Source organism: Nymphalis io, chromosome 6 (assembly GCF_905147045.1).
Source record: "Nymphalis io chromosome 6, ilAglIoxx1.1, whole genome shotgun sequence".
NCBI lineage: Eukaryota > Metazoa > Arthropoda > Insecta > Lepidoptera > Nymphalidae > Nymphalis > Nymphalis io.
The window spans coordinates 864,059-879,403 of record NC_065893.1 but is presented as its reverse complement, the minus strand read 5'-3'; the positions used below and the strand labels follow the sequence as shown (position 1 = coordinate 879,403).

The 15,345-nt window shown below is 37.7% G+C and overlaps 1 protein-coding gene across 13 annotated transcripts; it reads right to left on the bottom strand.

Annotated features, from left to right (window-relative positions):
- Nucleotides 1-544: 544 nt before the first annotated feature.
- LOC126769121 (cytoplasmic dynein 1 intermediate chain) lies at nucleotides 545-14,968 on the bottom strand. Of its 13 annotated transcripts, none has more exons than XM_050487691.1 (15): nucleotides 14,675-14,968; nucleotides 13,917-14,047; nucleotides 13,564-13,754; nucleotides 12,828-12,955; nucleotides 11,422-11,484; nucleotides 10,170-10,190; nucleotides 9,119-9,166; nucleotides 7,224-7,394; nucleotides 6,554-6,965; nucleotides 6,368-6,485; nucleotides 5,814-6,206; nucleotides 5,602-5,742; nucleotides 5,191-5,316; nucleotides 2,027-2,184; nucleotides 545-1,512 (listed from the first exon to the last, which is right to left on the bottom strand). In XM_050487691.1, the coding sequence occupies exons 2-15, from the start codon at nucleotides 14,037-14,039 to the stop codon at nucleotides 1,509-1,511; spliced, it is 2,097 nt and encodes a 698-aa protein (XP_050343648.1). In that variant the 5' UTR covers nucleotides 14,040-14,047; nucleotides 14,675-14,968; the 3' UTR covers nucleotides 545-1,508. The 13 variants fall into 13 exon arrangements, with proteins under 13 accessions (XP_050343648.1, XP_050343651.1, XP_050343650.1 ...); XM_050487694.1 differs by having other exon boundaries at nucleotides 7,224-7,361; XM_050487693.1 differs by having other exon boundaries at nucleotides 11,422-11,454.
- Between the last annotated feature and the right edge of the window lie 377 nt (nucleotides 14,969-15,345).

The following is a 15,345-nucleotide window of genomic DNA, read 5'->3' as shown; positions in this document are numbered from 1 at the left end:
AGACCAAAGTATAATGGTAAAAGCGGTCGGCGCGTGGTCGATACCGTTTATAAATAAAAAAAAAACAAATATCCAGCTCGGCAGCCATTTAATATATCCCTCCATATTTACTACTCTCTTTGCCGCCTTTTTAAAAGACCATGTTGCCAACTTAAAAATATTTAAAAGACAGTTACCACTTAACAGAAAAATATTACGTCATACTTATTTATAAATTATAACAAAATCAATGTAATATGGATAAACAAAATAACAAATTAAATATACTATTAATATGAAATATTTATCAATCTCCTTGCACTAATTTTTGGTAGTTAGGTAGGTTTGTTACACAAGCCACTAAAATACTAAAAAACCTTACCTGCCATCATAGATTACTAAATCTTAAAACTTACTCTTAAAAATAAGTTTCAATTTATAAAAAAAATGTTAGCAAGAACTAAAAAATCTTTAAAATTTTGAGAACTGTCGAAATCTGTAAGGCAAAAAATTGCTATTTAGCTTATTATATAGAATAATAATAATTTTTAAATAAAAAAAGATATTTAAAGCAAATGTTATTTATTCATATTTTTATTACAATGCATAGGTACCTAGGAATACAAGCTTAACTTGTTAAAGAATAGTCTTTAATAAATATAATTTGTTTAATACTAACAATAATGAGTTATTCATGCAAAAGTAACAATAATTACATCTTTATACTATTCTAACATTTTTTGTAATAATATCAATTGTTTTCATAATTGTTGATATAAAGCTGCGTTGTAACATTCAGATAAAGCAATATTGTTGCTGCCCAGTGTATTGTATGGTCCGTTTGTGAATATTTGAAGTTCACACGTGACCCATTTTCGTTCTGATTCTTTGCAATGGAATTATCTATGTTGTGTTATGAATACTTCTAAATTGCTTTTCGAAATAGTTTATAATGCCTACGATTGATGATATTATTTACATATACAAGAACTCCAAAATATTTTTAAATATTATCAAGTCTGCAGTTGTATCTAACATTAACAACAAAGTTTTTACTGCGAATAAGGCAATAACTCAGGTATAGGTATATAGTACGGTAGCCATTATAATTTTCAACATTTGCTACCACTATGTTATTTAAACATTTATATAATTATTAGGAAACGAATGACACGAATTATATTTTATTGGAGTACATATATCTGCTTTCTTAATATCAGTTATGAGTGCAATGAATATTGTGCTTATGTTTTTTATATTTCATACTTTCTTGCTAATTTTTTTCGATATGATATCGACGACAAATCCGCAGCGGAATAACCGTGTCCAGAATTTACAGGAATCAACTTACTCTTCATAAACTCGACACCAGGAAACTTAGTGAACCAACTCATTATCCATACATTAGGTATGAAACATTTAAAAACTAATCATACTCTATGCACCACAGTTTCCTTCAGTCACGACGTAAGCCCAGCCTTTCCATAAACCTACAATTTCCATCCGCAGCGAATATCCCAATGCATCAGTTATCTGGAAAAGGCAGTTCAAGAAATATAAACTATCAGCTAACAGAAAATGAAAGAGGTCATTGATTGATTGTTTGAAAAGCTGTAATAATATTTCGTTTTGTTTGCCATTGATTTAAATTACATGTTGTCCTCATAAACGTTATAGGTGCAGTTGGCTCGATACAATTATCATCGTTCATTATCAGTGTTCATAAAAGATTAAGCACTTATTTCAGGAAGACGAAGGAAGTGGTCACCACTATCTATTGTTAATGACACTGAATCCTGACCATGTTACTATTATTATAGTTTCTAATTAATGTTTTAAATTCAAACACATTATAATCTATTGATTTTTGGTGAAGTATGTAACAAATGATTTGCGTATAAAAGCTCGAGATGGCGTGGTGCACTTTCCGCTACAAATAATTAGACTTAAGATGGCACTGCGCACGTCGCCAAGGTATCGCGCGATGGTACCTTAAAATTGACAACTGAGTAGATTCTAGTTATGTGGCTTAGTGCACTTGTCTCACCTAAGTGGGTTGCTGGCCATGGAGGTGAGGCTGGTGAGCGACGGCGGCCCGCTGGCGAGGCTGAGGCGGTCGGTCTCCTCGTCGGCCTGGTTGTTACGCAGCTCTTGCAGCGTGTACACGAACTTGCTCCACTCGTCGTGTCGCGGCTGCGCCACGCTCTGCGAACCACGTGGTCGTCCACCATTAGTTACACTCGTATACGTTACGATATTTATACAGGAGTCTCGATATCAGGACAATATGCAAATAAATATGCTGATTTAAGTTAGTATATTAATTACGAGTGCCGTGGAGTACCGGCTTAGAATAGTACTCCCCCAATCTCATCCCGTGGGTGTCGTAAGAGGCGACTGAGGGACGGGGGAAAAGGGGGGATGGGCAGCAGCGTCCCCCCTCCCATAAACATCTTACCCCCCTACTGCGCTCGCCAACACGCCTGCCCAGCGCGGCGAGTATGGGCAAACCCCTCCCTTAATGGCAGATGCGCCCAAAAAAAAGCCCCCCAGTTACCGGCAAGCCCGCTAGGCCCGACCAAGGCAGCGGTCGCGGTATCGGCAGGGCAGGGGGTGCTAAGAATCACCGGTTCACGGCAGGCTACCGTATAAAACGACTGCACATGGCAACGTATAATGGACGCTCGATGAGGCTGGACCATCACCTCGCCGAATTAGAAGTAGAGTTAAGTCATATAAACTGGCATATACTGGGGTTATCTGAAGTCCGAAGACAGGGGGAGGACACGATAACTCTAGAGTCCGGTAACTTACTCTACTTCCGCGAAGGTGATAACCTCTCCCAGGGTGGTGTCGGTTTTCTAGTCAAAAAGGATCTCATTAGCAGCATTGTGGAAATCAGTTGTGTGTCGAACCGGGTAGCGTACCTTGTCCTAAAACTTTCCGACAGGTACTCCCTGAAGGTCGTACAGGTATATGCGCCAACTTCGACATACTCTGATGATGTGGTCGAAGCGATGTACGAGGACATCGCAAAGGCCCTCAACGACACCTCGAAGGCCCACTACAATGTTGTTATGGGAGACTTCAATGCTAAAGTGGGAGTACAAGATAGCGGTGAATCGAAAGTCGGACCTTACGGCTTAGGCTGCAGAAATCACAGGGGGCAAATGCTGGTAAACTTTCTCGAAGGGCAGGGGCTTTTTTTTTTGATGAATTCTTTCTTTCAAAAGAAGCCTCAGAGGAGGTGGACCTGGCGAAGCCCCGATAACGTGACAAGGAACGAGATAGACTTTATCATTTCGAATAAAAGGCACATATTTAGAGATGTTTCAGTGATCAACAGGTTTAATACCGGAAGTGATCACCGCTTGGTTCGAGGCACTCTAAATATCAACTTAAAAGCCGAAAGATCGAGAATGATGAGGTCTACTCTCCGACCTACCATGCTCCAAGCTGCTCAAGGCTCCGAAAAGTTCCAAATGGAACTTCAAAAACAATTCACCGCGTTGGAAACCATAAGCAGCATTGATGAGAGAACCGACACGCTGGTCAAAATACTGCAAAACACATCCCGCAAGTGTTTTCCGCCACAGAGAAGAGACAACGCACCAAAACTCTCTGCTGAGACACTCGAGCTCATGAGAAAACGACGAGAACTACCATCGTTTTTGTCAGATAAGGCCTTAAATCGAATAATAAAAACGCTGACGCGACGCGATCTCCGACGCCCCAATACCCGTGCCATCAAGGCTGCGACTGAGCAAAATCGGGGATCGAAAGTGTTCGCTCGCAAGTTTGGGAGGCCGCGTCTGGCAAAACTTAAAACTGAAAATGGTGGGGTCGTTACCTCTAGGCCTGAGATTGTCGGAGAAGAAGAGAGGTTTTATGGGCAGTTGTTCTCTTAAAGATCGGATAAACCCGTGTCCGGTCCTGAAAGAGCTAGCAAGCCTCTTTAATTCCGTCATCCAACATTGCCATCCATACTGTTCGGCAGATTGTGCAGAAAACCGAAGAGTACAATCAGCCACTGTGTATGGCATTTGTGGACTACGAGAAAGCCTTCGACTCCATCGAAACCTGGGCAGTGCTCGACTCATTGCAGAGATGTCATATCGATTGGAGATATATCGAGGTACTGAGATGTCTGTACAACGCCGCTACAATGACTGTCCACATCCAGGACTGTAAGACCAAGGCGATCCAACTGCGCAGAGGGGTGAGACAGGGGGATGTAATATCCCCGGAACTGTTCACCAACGCGTTGCAAGACGTTTTCAAAACGCTGGATTGGACTAGGTATGGAGTCAATGTAAACGGCGAGTACATCTCACACCTTCGATTTGCCGACGATATCGTCATCATAGCAGAGTCGCTGGAACAACTCACCGAAATGCTGCGTAGCCTAGGCGAGTCTTCCCGGCGTGTCGGTCTCGGTATGAACTTGGACAAGACCAAGGTCATGTTCAATAGGCATGTCGTGCCGGGACCGATATACGTCGAGGGGAAACCTCTCGAAGTTGTTAGTGAATATACCTACCTAGGACAGATAATACAAGTCGGTAGGAACAACTTCGAGAAGGAAGCCGATCGAAGAATTCGCTTGGGATGGGCAGCATTTGGCAACCTTCGTCAAGTCCTCAAGTCGTCTATACCGCAATGTTTGAAGACGAAAGTCTTCAACCAATGCGTCTTACCTGCCATGACATACGGTGCCGAAACGTGGACACTAACTGCGGGACTAGTCCACAAATTCAAAGTCGCTCAGCGTGCTATGGAGCGAGCTATGCTCGGAGTATCTTTGAAGGATAAGATCAGAAATGAGATTATCCGGAAAAGAACCGGAGTCACCGACATAGCTTGAAAAATTAGCAGGCTGAAGTGGCAGTGGGCTGGTCACGTTTGTCGTAGGACCGATGGCCGTTGGAGCAGACGAGTCCTAGAGTGGAGACCGCGAATCGGCAAGCGCAGCGTAGGGCGCCCTCCAGCCAGGTGGACCGACGACCTTAAGAAGGTGGCGGGCACCAACTGGATGCGGAAGGCGGAGGACAGGGAGCTTTGGCGCACCTTGGGAGAGGCCTATGTTCAGCAGTGGACAACGATTGGCTGTTGATTGATTGATTAATTACGATAAGTCTACCCGATCGATTTTACCCGAAGATGTTTATAAGTGGTCATATTCTTCAGCCAATACCCCTTGTACGCTCTCACCTCTGCCAGTTCGTAGACCCATATCTTGCCGGCGTCATCCCCGGCGGTGACGTGCTGGCCGCTCGGGCTCCAGGAGACGCGGTTGAAGGCGGCGCCGCCCTCCGACGTGACGGACGCGATCGGCACCTGCGACACGCGGCCCGATTAGTTGGAGCAATAAACATAAAGCATCGTTCGATACAAAAACAACAGCAGTTATTGCACCAGCGGCATAGAGATGCATTGACCTTACTTATATAACATAAATGTACTTTAAGATATAATGTCGTAGGTTCGATGTAAGTCCTTAAATTTTGTTTTTTAGTTTAGATTATTACAATCATAATTATAAGCAGTAATTTTCTTGTGCACAATTTGTAAGCTAAGTTGAATTGATCGCGGTAAAATATAGATATCCTTTAAGCCACGCACCTCAGTGTCCCTGTTCAGGTTCCACAGGTCGAGGCGGCCGCCCGCGTCGACGGCGGCGAACAGCGCGGGGTGGATGGGCGACCAGCGCACGTCGGCCACGTAGTCGCCGCTGTCCTCGAACGAGTACAGCGCCTTGTTCTCCTGCCGAGGGGGCACAGCGAGCGTGACTGACGGACTCGTGCGGCAGGGCGCTCGGCGCGCGGGGTGCGTACCTTGGTGCTCCACAGCTTGACGCTCCAGTCGACGGAGGCGGACAGGTACAGGTGCGCCAGGTCGAGCGCGGCGGGCGCGGCGTGGCACGCCACGGCCGTCACGGCGCCCGCGTGCGCCTCCACGCTGTCCGACACGCCGGCGCGCTGCCCGTGCCGGCAGCCGGTGTAGATGTTCCCGTCCTCGCTGCCCAGCACGAAGTTGTTGACGTCGGCGTGCGGGAAGTCCATGCACGTGACGGCCACGGCCTTGCTCTGGCGGTGTTGCAGCTCCAGCGTCTCCTGCGGCTGCGACAGCATGTCCAGCGACCACGAGCACATGCGCCCGTCCGTCGACACCGAGATCAGATTGTGGGCGTTCTGGCTGCCTACCACGGATAGGCAGTAGACTGGATGCTGCATATATAAATATTTATTAATAAAATTTTTTTTTAATCCAACGTGTTTCGAATTTTTTTTCAATTATAAAATGCAGCATGACAATAATGATGGAATGTTCGATTGTAATTACAAATTATATTCGGATCAAACGGCAAAACTACTCGGCGATCACTCACGGTGTGTGCGAGTGAGGACAGCGGCGTGCGCTGTATTGGCGTTCGCTTCTGCACGCGGTTGTCCCAGAGTACGATTTGCCCCGAGTACGTGCCGCCCAGGATGAGATTCGGATGGAACCTAGACGAGAATCGAGCTTTAACGATTGCCAAGTGAGACTACTGAGCCAGTTAGAGGGAGGGGCGGACCTCGCGAAGGTGGCGCTCATGACGGGCGACTGGCAGTGGAAGATGTCCTCGGGCGTGGTCTTCTTGAACTTGGTGTTCCACACGAGGCACACGCCGTCGGGGTCGTGCGGCGCGTCGTCGCTGTTGTGGTAGGACGCCAGCATGAGCTCGGGGTGCACGGCCGACCAGTCGAGGCACGTGACGCAGCGGCCGCGCGACCAGCGCTCGTCGGCGAAGGTGCGCACGAGCGCCAGGCGCGCGTCGGAGCGGTCGTCGTGCGCGCTCTCGCCGTCGCCGCCGCCCGTGTAGTCCGTGTAGATGTCCACGCTCTCGGCCAGCGCGCGCTCGATCACGCGCCCCGCGCGGCTGATGAACTTCTGGAACTCCGCCGACAGCATTATCGTCTGCTTCTCGTCGTTGCTCAGCTCGCGGACTGCAAGCGAAACTCGCCGTGAGATACGATCTAACACTTGGATCGGAGGGTGAATTTGGACCTATAACTCGTCTCGTGCTCGACAGCGAAGAATGCGTTAAATATCTCTCTCATACCGCACTGGAGCAAAATAGTGGATTAATATCCAAACTTTTGGGTAGTGGGACATTTACGGGCTAGCGCAGTTCCTCTTGGGTAATCTTGCATATAAATAAAGTGAAAGTATAAGTTCTTAAGAAGAATTAGGAGGGGCCATACCCTTCTTCTCCTTTTCCTCCTCCTTCTTCTCCTGCGGCGCAGCGGTGACGGCGGGCTGCACCTCCTTTACCGTGGGCAGTCCGTGGGGCAGGATGCCCGGCGGGAGTTTTCCATGGAAGGCAGCTTCCTCGTCGTCACCTTGTCGAGCGCCGTCCCCGTCGAATGTAAGCACTGGACGGTGAATAAGAATGGCCCTTTGCGACGGCCGGTGACGACTACGTGGCTACGACTGACTCTCATTCTCTCTTATATTACAAATTAACTGACTATCCTCTAGTATGAAAATATCAAATTTTAAGCATATTTCTCGTTGTGAAGTCAGTCGTACCCTTTTTGAATTCCATGAAGTAATTTTTTATCAATACGTATTGAGTTAACGAGTTATAATATATATAAGTGAGTACGTCGAAAAAAAAAGAACATTATCGATAATATAAAACAACTTCATGTAACATTTTCGTGATTGGTGTATGAAAGGAAGTACGTGTAAATTGCAACTACTAGCGAAAAGAGTTAAGATGGGCTACGCTTAGTGTATGAGAAATTAAAATATGTAAGAATAAAAAAAAAAACTACAAAAAACCATTGAAGAACAAAAATTACAAATAAAATTGACTACGAGATATTTTTTTTATATCTTACACATTTTATTAGCTTTTACTAAAGCAATAATGAACCTCACGAAGTAGATGCGACAATGAAATACTACTCTGGAGTTTTCTATCACGATTCATTAGTATCCCATTGATAATATTAATACAATAAATCGAGCCATAGACAATATATGTTTTTCATTTCTTGTTATTATTTATATTTATGATAAAATATGTTATGTTATGGTTATTATCAGTGGCTCGATTTATTTTTCCTTTGCTTTGGCTTTTAATTAGCGCAAGCATTGATTCATTGCGGTACGCCAAAGACGACGACATTGTGCATGTATTTGCTTTTTAAAAATAATATATTTTATAGTGACGTGAAATTAAAAATCAATTAATACTAAAACTTTATAGTTACAGTAAATAAATTACATAGCATTATATTCAATTGTGCTATTTAATTGCTTGCATTATTTTTAGGATTCTGTCTATAACAATTATTGCAAACATAAATATTTACTGTATCTATGGAATTATTGCAAGATCCTCTTATATATTATTTATAACAAATGCTTTAAATTGTAAACGTTCATGATTCGATAAAAAAAAACAACCGAATCGAATGCAGCTACAAGGCAAACACAGTTACAGTAAGCTTTTAAATCGTGAGTGACAGAAAGCTCTAAAAAAAATCACGTTATGCAAAATATTCAAACTTCCCGAGCTCTCCACTAGAGAGATGAATTTTACAAAATATATACGAAAAAAATATATAATAATATTATAATGATATGATGACACGTGGTCATGCATACAAACTTTTCTGTCACATGCATATTGTTATTACGTTTTTAAAAAAGAAACAAGGCCGACATTTATATGTAGCGTATCTTACAGTAGATAAAAAAATATTTTGATAAAATAATAATTATAAAAACTACAGACATTATAATATCAAAATTGTACTATAATGTTAACCCATACAGACAAAGCGTGTCTTCTAACAAAATACTTTTGTTTACATTTTGTAATAGTTTACATTCATTTAATCGACCAAAATATTAAAAAAATAAAAAACTTTTTTTTTAATTTGCATAATCTGTATGAGTCAACAACACGATTCGTTCGTTAAGAATGTGCTATGTTAAATGTTTTGTTAGCATACTATATTGATAGATAGCGTTACATATATGAAATATATAAATAAGGAACAAACATGCTAAGTGACAGTGGCACAGGCTTCTACCAAGGGCAAGTTTAGTTCAATGATTCTTATGATCCAGATTTGAAACCTACCTGTGAACTCGTCCTCCCACTCTAAACCCGGGTTTAGATTGTACTCGTCTTGAAAAGGGGAGGAAACAAAAAAAAAACAATGTCAGTATTTATCGACCATTACAAATTATAAATTAAACTTTATACACATATTAGCGATTTGTGTCTGATATTATACATAATGAAACGCGACAACATTTCATTTAACTGTAAAACTGTCTTTAGGATTTTTTTTTTTATTACGAATAGACATGGCGCTACAAATGTTTGCAACATTATGTTAAATACATACAAGTAACATTTAAATACAAAAAATTATAACTGATTTTGAATCACGTTCGTAATTTGTTCAAGTTTTTCTTTATATTTTTTTTTTATTTATATGACTGTTTGTAGGCTATGGAAACGATTGCAAATCGGTTACAAAGTATTCTATTTCTCATTTTCCTCAGATTCGATTCAAAGGATTAACCGCAAGTTGCAGTCCTACAGTTAAATAAAACGAGTCGTTTGTGTTAAGACCTGTGCAGTGTTTGTTAGTGGAATCGAAGGGTTAAGTGGGCGTGAGATGATATGGCGATCCCCATACCACCACCATAATCGATACACATATTATATTTATAGATCATTATATTTCTGAACGAATTAAATGTTTGCGGCCTCGTTGGTGGTTTTTTTTTTCGACCACGTGGAGAACTCTGGAAGGCCACATTATTTTTTTTAAATATATAATTTTTGGTAATGGAATGTACCACATCATACGGCGATGCATTAGTCCCGGGCATTGCTTGACCACTATACGTAGATTATGTACCAGATTTCTAGATATATATGAAAAATTGATAATTTTAATGACCATTCTGAATCAATATATCGAGTAATCTGGCTCAACCGTATCTATGAAATGTTAGTGAAAAATTTTCTAGAAGCGTGAAAGAGGATACTCTATATATACAGAATAATAGATGTCCCAACGACAGTACAGCCGACACCATGTTATTTAACCGACATAACAGATAAGAGGTAATGTTAGGAGAACGATAGGAAGCGATCAGGGGGAATAATGACTTACCGTAGTAGTCAGTTGCGTGCGCTATATAAGGACAAAAAATGAAAATAATCCGTCAGTTTTAAATATACACACTGTATACAAATAACATATTATAAACGATATTCTTTTTCATTTATTCATTTATTCTATAGACATATATTGGAACTTGATTCGTTTCTATTGTATTTTAAACGTAAAAATACATTATTAATAATAATTATATCAAAATTGAATAAAATTCCATGATATTCGTTTTTAGCGTTCATTTTTTTTTTAATATTGATAATGGGAATTTCTTTTTACTTCAAAAATCAAATGATATATAAAATGATTTTTCCATTAATATTGTTATATATAAAAGCATGCGTTTGTTGGTCCAGTACAAACAATTGACATGCGACTTTAAAAAAAAAATTAATCAAAAGGGGTCATCCATAAATACTCGACGCAGAAATTACACCTTTTTTAATACTCTGTATCCTTCGTCACGACCTGTCACTTACTCCAACGCCTTTTAAATTTTTCACTAATATTTCACAAATTGTAAATAAACGTAGTGATAATTAAAAAAAAAAAAAATTATAAGCATAGCCCCTCCATTCTTTTCATTTTCTTTTTTGCGCGCCTATTTATGGATGGCCCCTAACATGGACTCCCAGAGATGTCTGTCATGCGTTAAATGTGAATCGAATTAAATCAAACGTAACAAACAAACACACAACGTATAATCATCAAAGACCGTGAAATAAATTGCGTTTAAACTGAGAAAATATCTTTTTTTTTTTAAATATAATATGTAGACGGTCATTCATGATTATTCCTTGGTAAAAAAAATGGATGAACAGGGCTTGAAGTAACGATATAAATTTGGATTTTTTTATAAACGTAATTTAAATGTATTTTTTATCTACCACAGACAAGACAATAGGAACAAACAAAATTTACGAAATAGAATTGAATCATGACTTCTAAAATTCTTTTAAATAATTAGCACTATTTTATTTTTAAATAACGTTATCTTTACCATTATGTTATGGAAATACCTTTTTTCGAGAGAAACGCAGCAAAGTATGGTTACGATTTCATTCGTTTTTAAATTTATGGAATGCAACCGTTAAGAATTTAAATAATTTCCCATATATTTGGAACGCTAAATTTATATCTAGTAATATTTTCTTAGTATTTGTTTTTTTTTTTTAAATAAAAAAATGTATATTGTCGTATGCTATAAAGTCACCAAGCCCCGTGTTAATGTTAATAAAGTTGTAATTACCTTTCCGTGGCCGCCACCAGTCCTCCATGTATCCTGCAAGCGGTGATGCATTGGAAGAGCAGCCTTTTTTATGGTAGCACAAACACAAACATTGCACCTAACTCATACAGTATTTACTTTTGCTTCTTTATTATAAATTAATTATTATCTTTACGTTTTTTTTTTCGATGCAATTTTCGAACGATCATCAACAAAACTTTACCTAATTATTTTTTCACGGTATATTGTTATATTTTTTAAAGAAATTATTTGGCAAGGACTAAGAAAATTGAATTAAGAATTAAAAAAAAAACAAACTTACCCATTAGTAAGTATTTATGCGCCTTTCAGGCTTATCCTTTTTCATGTTAACATTTATATTGCTGTTGTGTATTTTTTGTAAATAACGATTTCATTAATAATTACCAATAATTTAAAATAAATAAAATAAAACCTATATTTGGATCCTATACTAGGATGTTCTTTTCCAAGTTCAAAATGGTTGCTTAACATAATAACAAATTTACTGGCTCAACAGAAAAAAAAACTAACACTTGGCACTTTGAGAATAAACATTAAGCCAAAGAAAACAAAATTTTGCGTGAAAGTTCGTAGTCCGAATTTATAACTAATCATGAAATACAGATAAAAAATAAAAAAATGTTGTAAATCATTTCTATTCTAATAAATATTCTCTATTATCTATGGTTACATGTTACTGTTACTAATGCGGAATAATAAATCTATTCAATACGAAATAAATTCAGACTACCGTCAAGGCTAGAACATAAATAACGCGAGAAAAGTAAATACTGTCTTGTAACTAAAGATGTCGTTGGTTATCACAAAAATGGTCTCATTTGCAAATATACATATGAGGGAAGTTCCCGTGGAGTATGAAATAACTAAAACTAAAGAGGCAAATGTACATAATTATTATGCTATGAACTAAAATAAATCGCGTGAATGATTTTTTTTTTTTAAACAAATTCATAAAATGTTAGTCACAATAATTAAATATTTGCAAATGACCTTGTTAAAACCATCACCCAGACATCACAGTTAAATCATTAATATATTAATATTTTATGAAACAAACTCTCAAACAATTTGAAAACATTTAGTTAAAAAAAAATTAAAAGAAAAACTTTGAATGGTATTTGAGAGTTTGGTTAGCTTATTGTGTCAAATGAATCATCATTTGAATTTAGAATCATAATAAAATTAACTAATTATACTGAATCGCATATTTAAAACAATTTTAACAAATGCAATTCATTATTATTTCATCTTAAATTTTCTCATAAGTTAATATTTGAAACATTAATCAGATTAAATATAATATAACAACTTGATGTTATCATAAAAAAAAAATGTTAATAATAAAAACCAAAACAGGAAAGTGAAATATAATTCTAACGACTTACCATCACGCAACTCTGTAACGCCTGAAGCAGTTGTTTGAGTTTGCTTCGCATATGTGACGTTTTCTTTCGGTGGAATGTCTGTTGATTGTACCGAGACAACTTGCAACTGTGGTGGCTTCTTTAACCCTCTAAAAAATACATCAGAATTATAAATTATATGCATGTGATAGTAAGCCATTTATCCTCACTAATATTATAAAAGCAAAAGTTCATTTGATATTAAAAAAATCATAAAAGATTTTTCTAAGAAATTGGTCCACACTTCTGGTGACCCAAGGTCTGGCGCTTATTTAGTCCAATGGCTGAATCTAGCGGTGCAGAGGCAATAGTGCCAGCGTCTTGGGTACAATGACAGGGCAATCTTTTAGATGGCGTTTTTTTTGTTATAAATATGCAATGCGTATTTTTTTATTTTAATTTTATATATTATAAAGTGAGTTTGTCTTAACTACTTAACCAATAATTTTAAAACTTTGTATACACATTGTGAGGTGTACAGAGAGACCTTCCCCACATACAGATGGAAACTAGTTGTTAGATACTAATTTATACTATAAAGGAAGACATTTATGGACATAAAGAAAATATAATAAAAGAAGTTGTCATACAATCTTATTTGGAAAATTCTAACAAGTAATTTTCAATATGAATCAAGAGTTTAGAAGTTGTTTACACCGCTGTGCTTATGGTTATGAAATTTATAACAAACATTAAAGAAGAATGAAACTATGAATACCCATGTGGAGGCAGGCTAGATTTGTCCGTGTGTGGGAGGCTGGCATCTGGCGATGCTGTCTGAGGTGGAGTGAGTGACGTCATTGAGGATAGCGATGAAAGAACATCTTTGACTGGTGCTACTCCCAGTGATGATAACATCTCATCCAAGTCTCGGCGACTGTCCAGGCTTGAAGCCGTAGATGCACGTTGCTGAAGCATTCATATACATATTTAAAACAAGGAATGTATCGCACCAAGAGTATTCAATTAATTTGTAACAATATATTTATATCAAAACAATATTTAAATAGCTAAACGAAAATAATCAATGTTATTATTCCATTTAATGTTATAAATATCTATAATTATTACCAAAGCTTCTTCAGCATCTTTTTGTTCTTTTTCTCTGCGTCTACGGTCTTTCTCTTCACGTAAAGCTTGAAGCTTAGCCTTTTTACGCTCCAGCTCCGCTTTGCGGTCTGACATACTGGACATTGTTGATTCTATTATTTAAAATAAAAAGAATAATAAATAAACTAGAAAAAAAAAATATGTAGAGAACAAATTCTCAACAAAATAGGAATTAATTTACTTCATTTTACTACAATTGATTTCTAAATATTATTTACATATAACATCATATTATATAAATAGCATATAACACAAATACCCCATACTTAAACACAAATTTTCCAAAATATAAAGCGATTATTAAAAATGCATGATTATTATTAAAATTCTATGCGTTATCGGTTCATCCATTAAGATTTTCTAAGTAATTATTTTACCATTTACGAACAAAAATAATATATTTTAGGATCAAAAGTTGACTGTATTTTCTATGTGAATGATTCTTATTAGATTTAAAAATAATTTCGTTCGTAAGGTAAAATGTCTTAACAGTTTTTTTGTTATCGTATGAGTTTTTAACGTAATTAATCAGTATTATTTATACGTTTTTATTAAACAGCTAGATATCAAAAAGGTAACACTTGTTGCTTTAACGATAAGTTGATAGTTCGGTGCGGCGCATAAGTATTGATTTTTCAAACGGGTTGACACTTATACAACTTGACGAACCCTGAGATCATTTGAATAATTATGACTCATAATAATCATAACAAACATACCTTATAGTTGTAAGTGAAACTGAAACTTTAATTCATGTTTAAACGTAAACACGATAAAATAAATGCCGCACAAACGTGGCAAAAGAAAATATTGATTTAATGCAGGTAACGGGAAAGTTGTGAACTGCAGCGAGACATATATGGAAATAGGTGTAACCTTATGTGACTTTACACTTTTGGATAGTAAATTATTTGTCACAAGCAGTTTATCACTTTATTTAAACTATGGAGTAAATTTTAAAATAGTTTAAACAAATTTACTTTAACAAGTCTGAAATCTGAATGAAGTACAGAAAAAATATTTTTCAAAGTGTTGCCACACAAATAAAGTGTAGCTATAGAGTACATATTTCAACAATATTAACTAACAAAAGTTTAATCGAATTAGGTTATCATAACGTTCCATCTGAAGAGTATATATAACAATTTATTCGGGGGTATTATATATTTAAAGTATTTTCACTATATTAAAAAAGCTTTAAGGGTTCTTTAGTTTTAGCTCAGCCACCTTAACTATCGTATTTCTGAACAAATATTGTCATAAGTTCGTTTTATATTACGGTTAACGTTTTGTTCGTAATTTTTATTGGTTACATACGTTATTCATTTGTTTCGTCCAATAGGATTGTTTTAAAGGTAGCTGTGCTGTCCGCTTTGTTTATAGCATGAAT

Excerpts from the sequence above, each read along its gene's own strand:
- LOC126769121 (XM_050487691.1), bottom strand. The coding sequence starts at position 14,039 with ATGTCCAGTATGTCAGACCGCAAAGCGGAGCTGGAGCGTAAAAAGGCT. Across the intron at positions 11,485-12,827 it reads CGTTACAGAGTTGCGTGATG|GCTGCTCTTCCAATGCATCA; the intron begins GTAAGTCGTTAG and ends ACCATAAAAAAG. Across the intron at positions 6,966-7,223 it reads GGAGGAAAAGGAGAAGAAGG|TCCGCGAGCTGAGCAACGAC; the intron begins GTATGGCCCCTC and ends TTTCGCTTGCAG.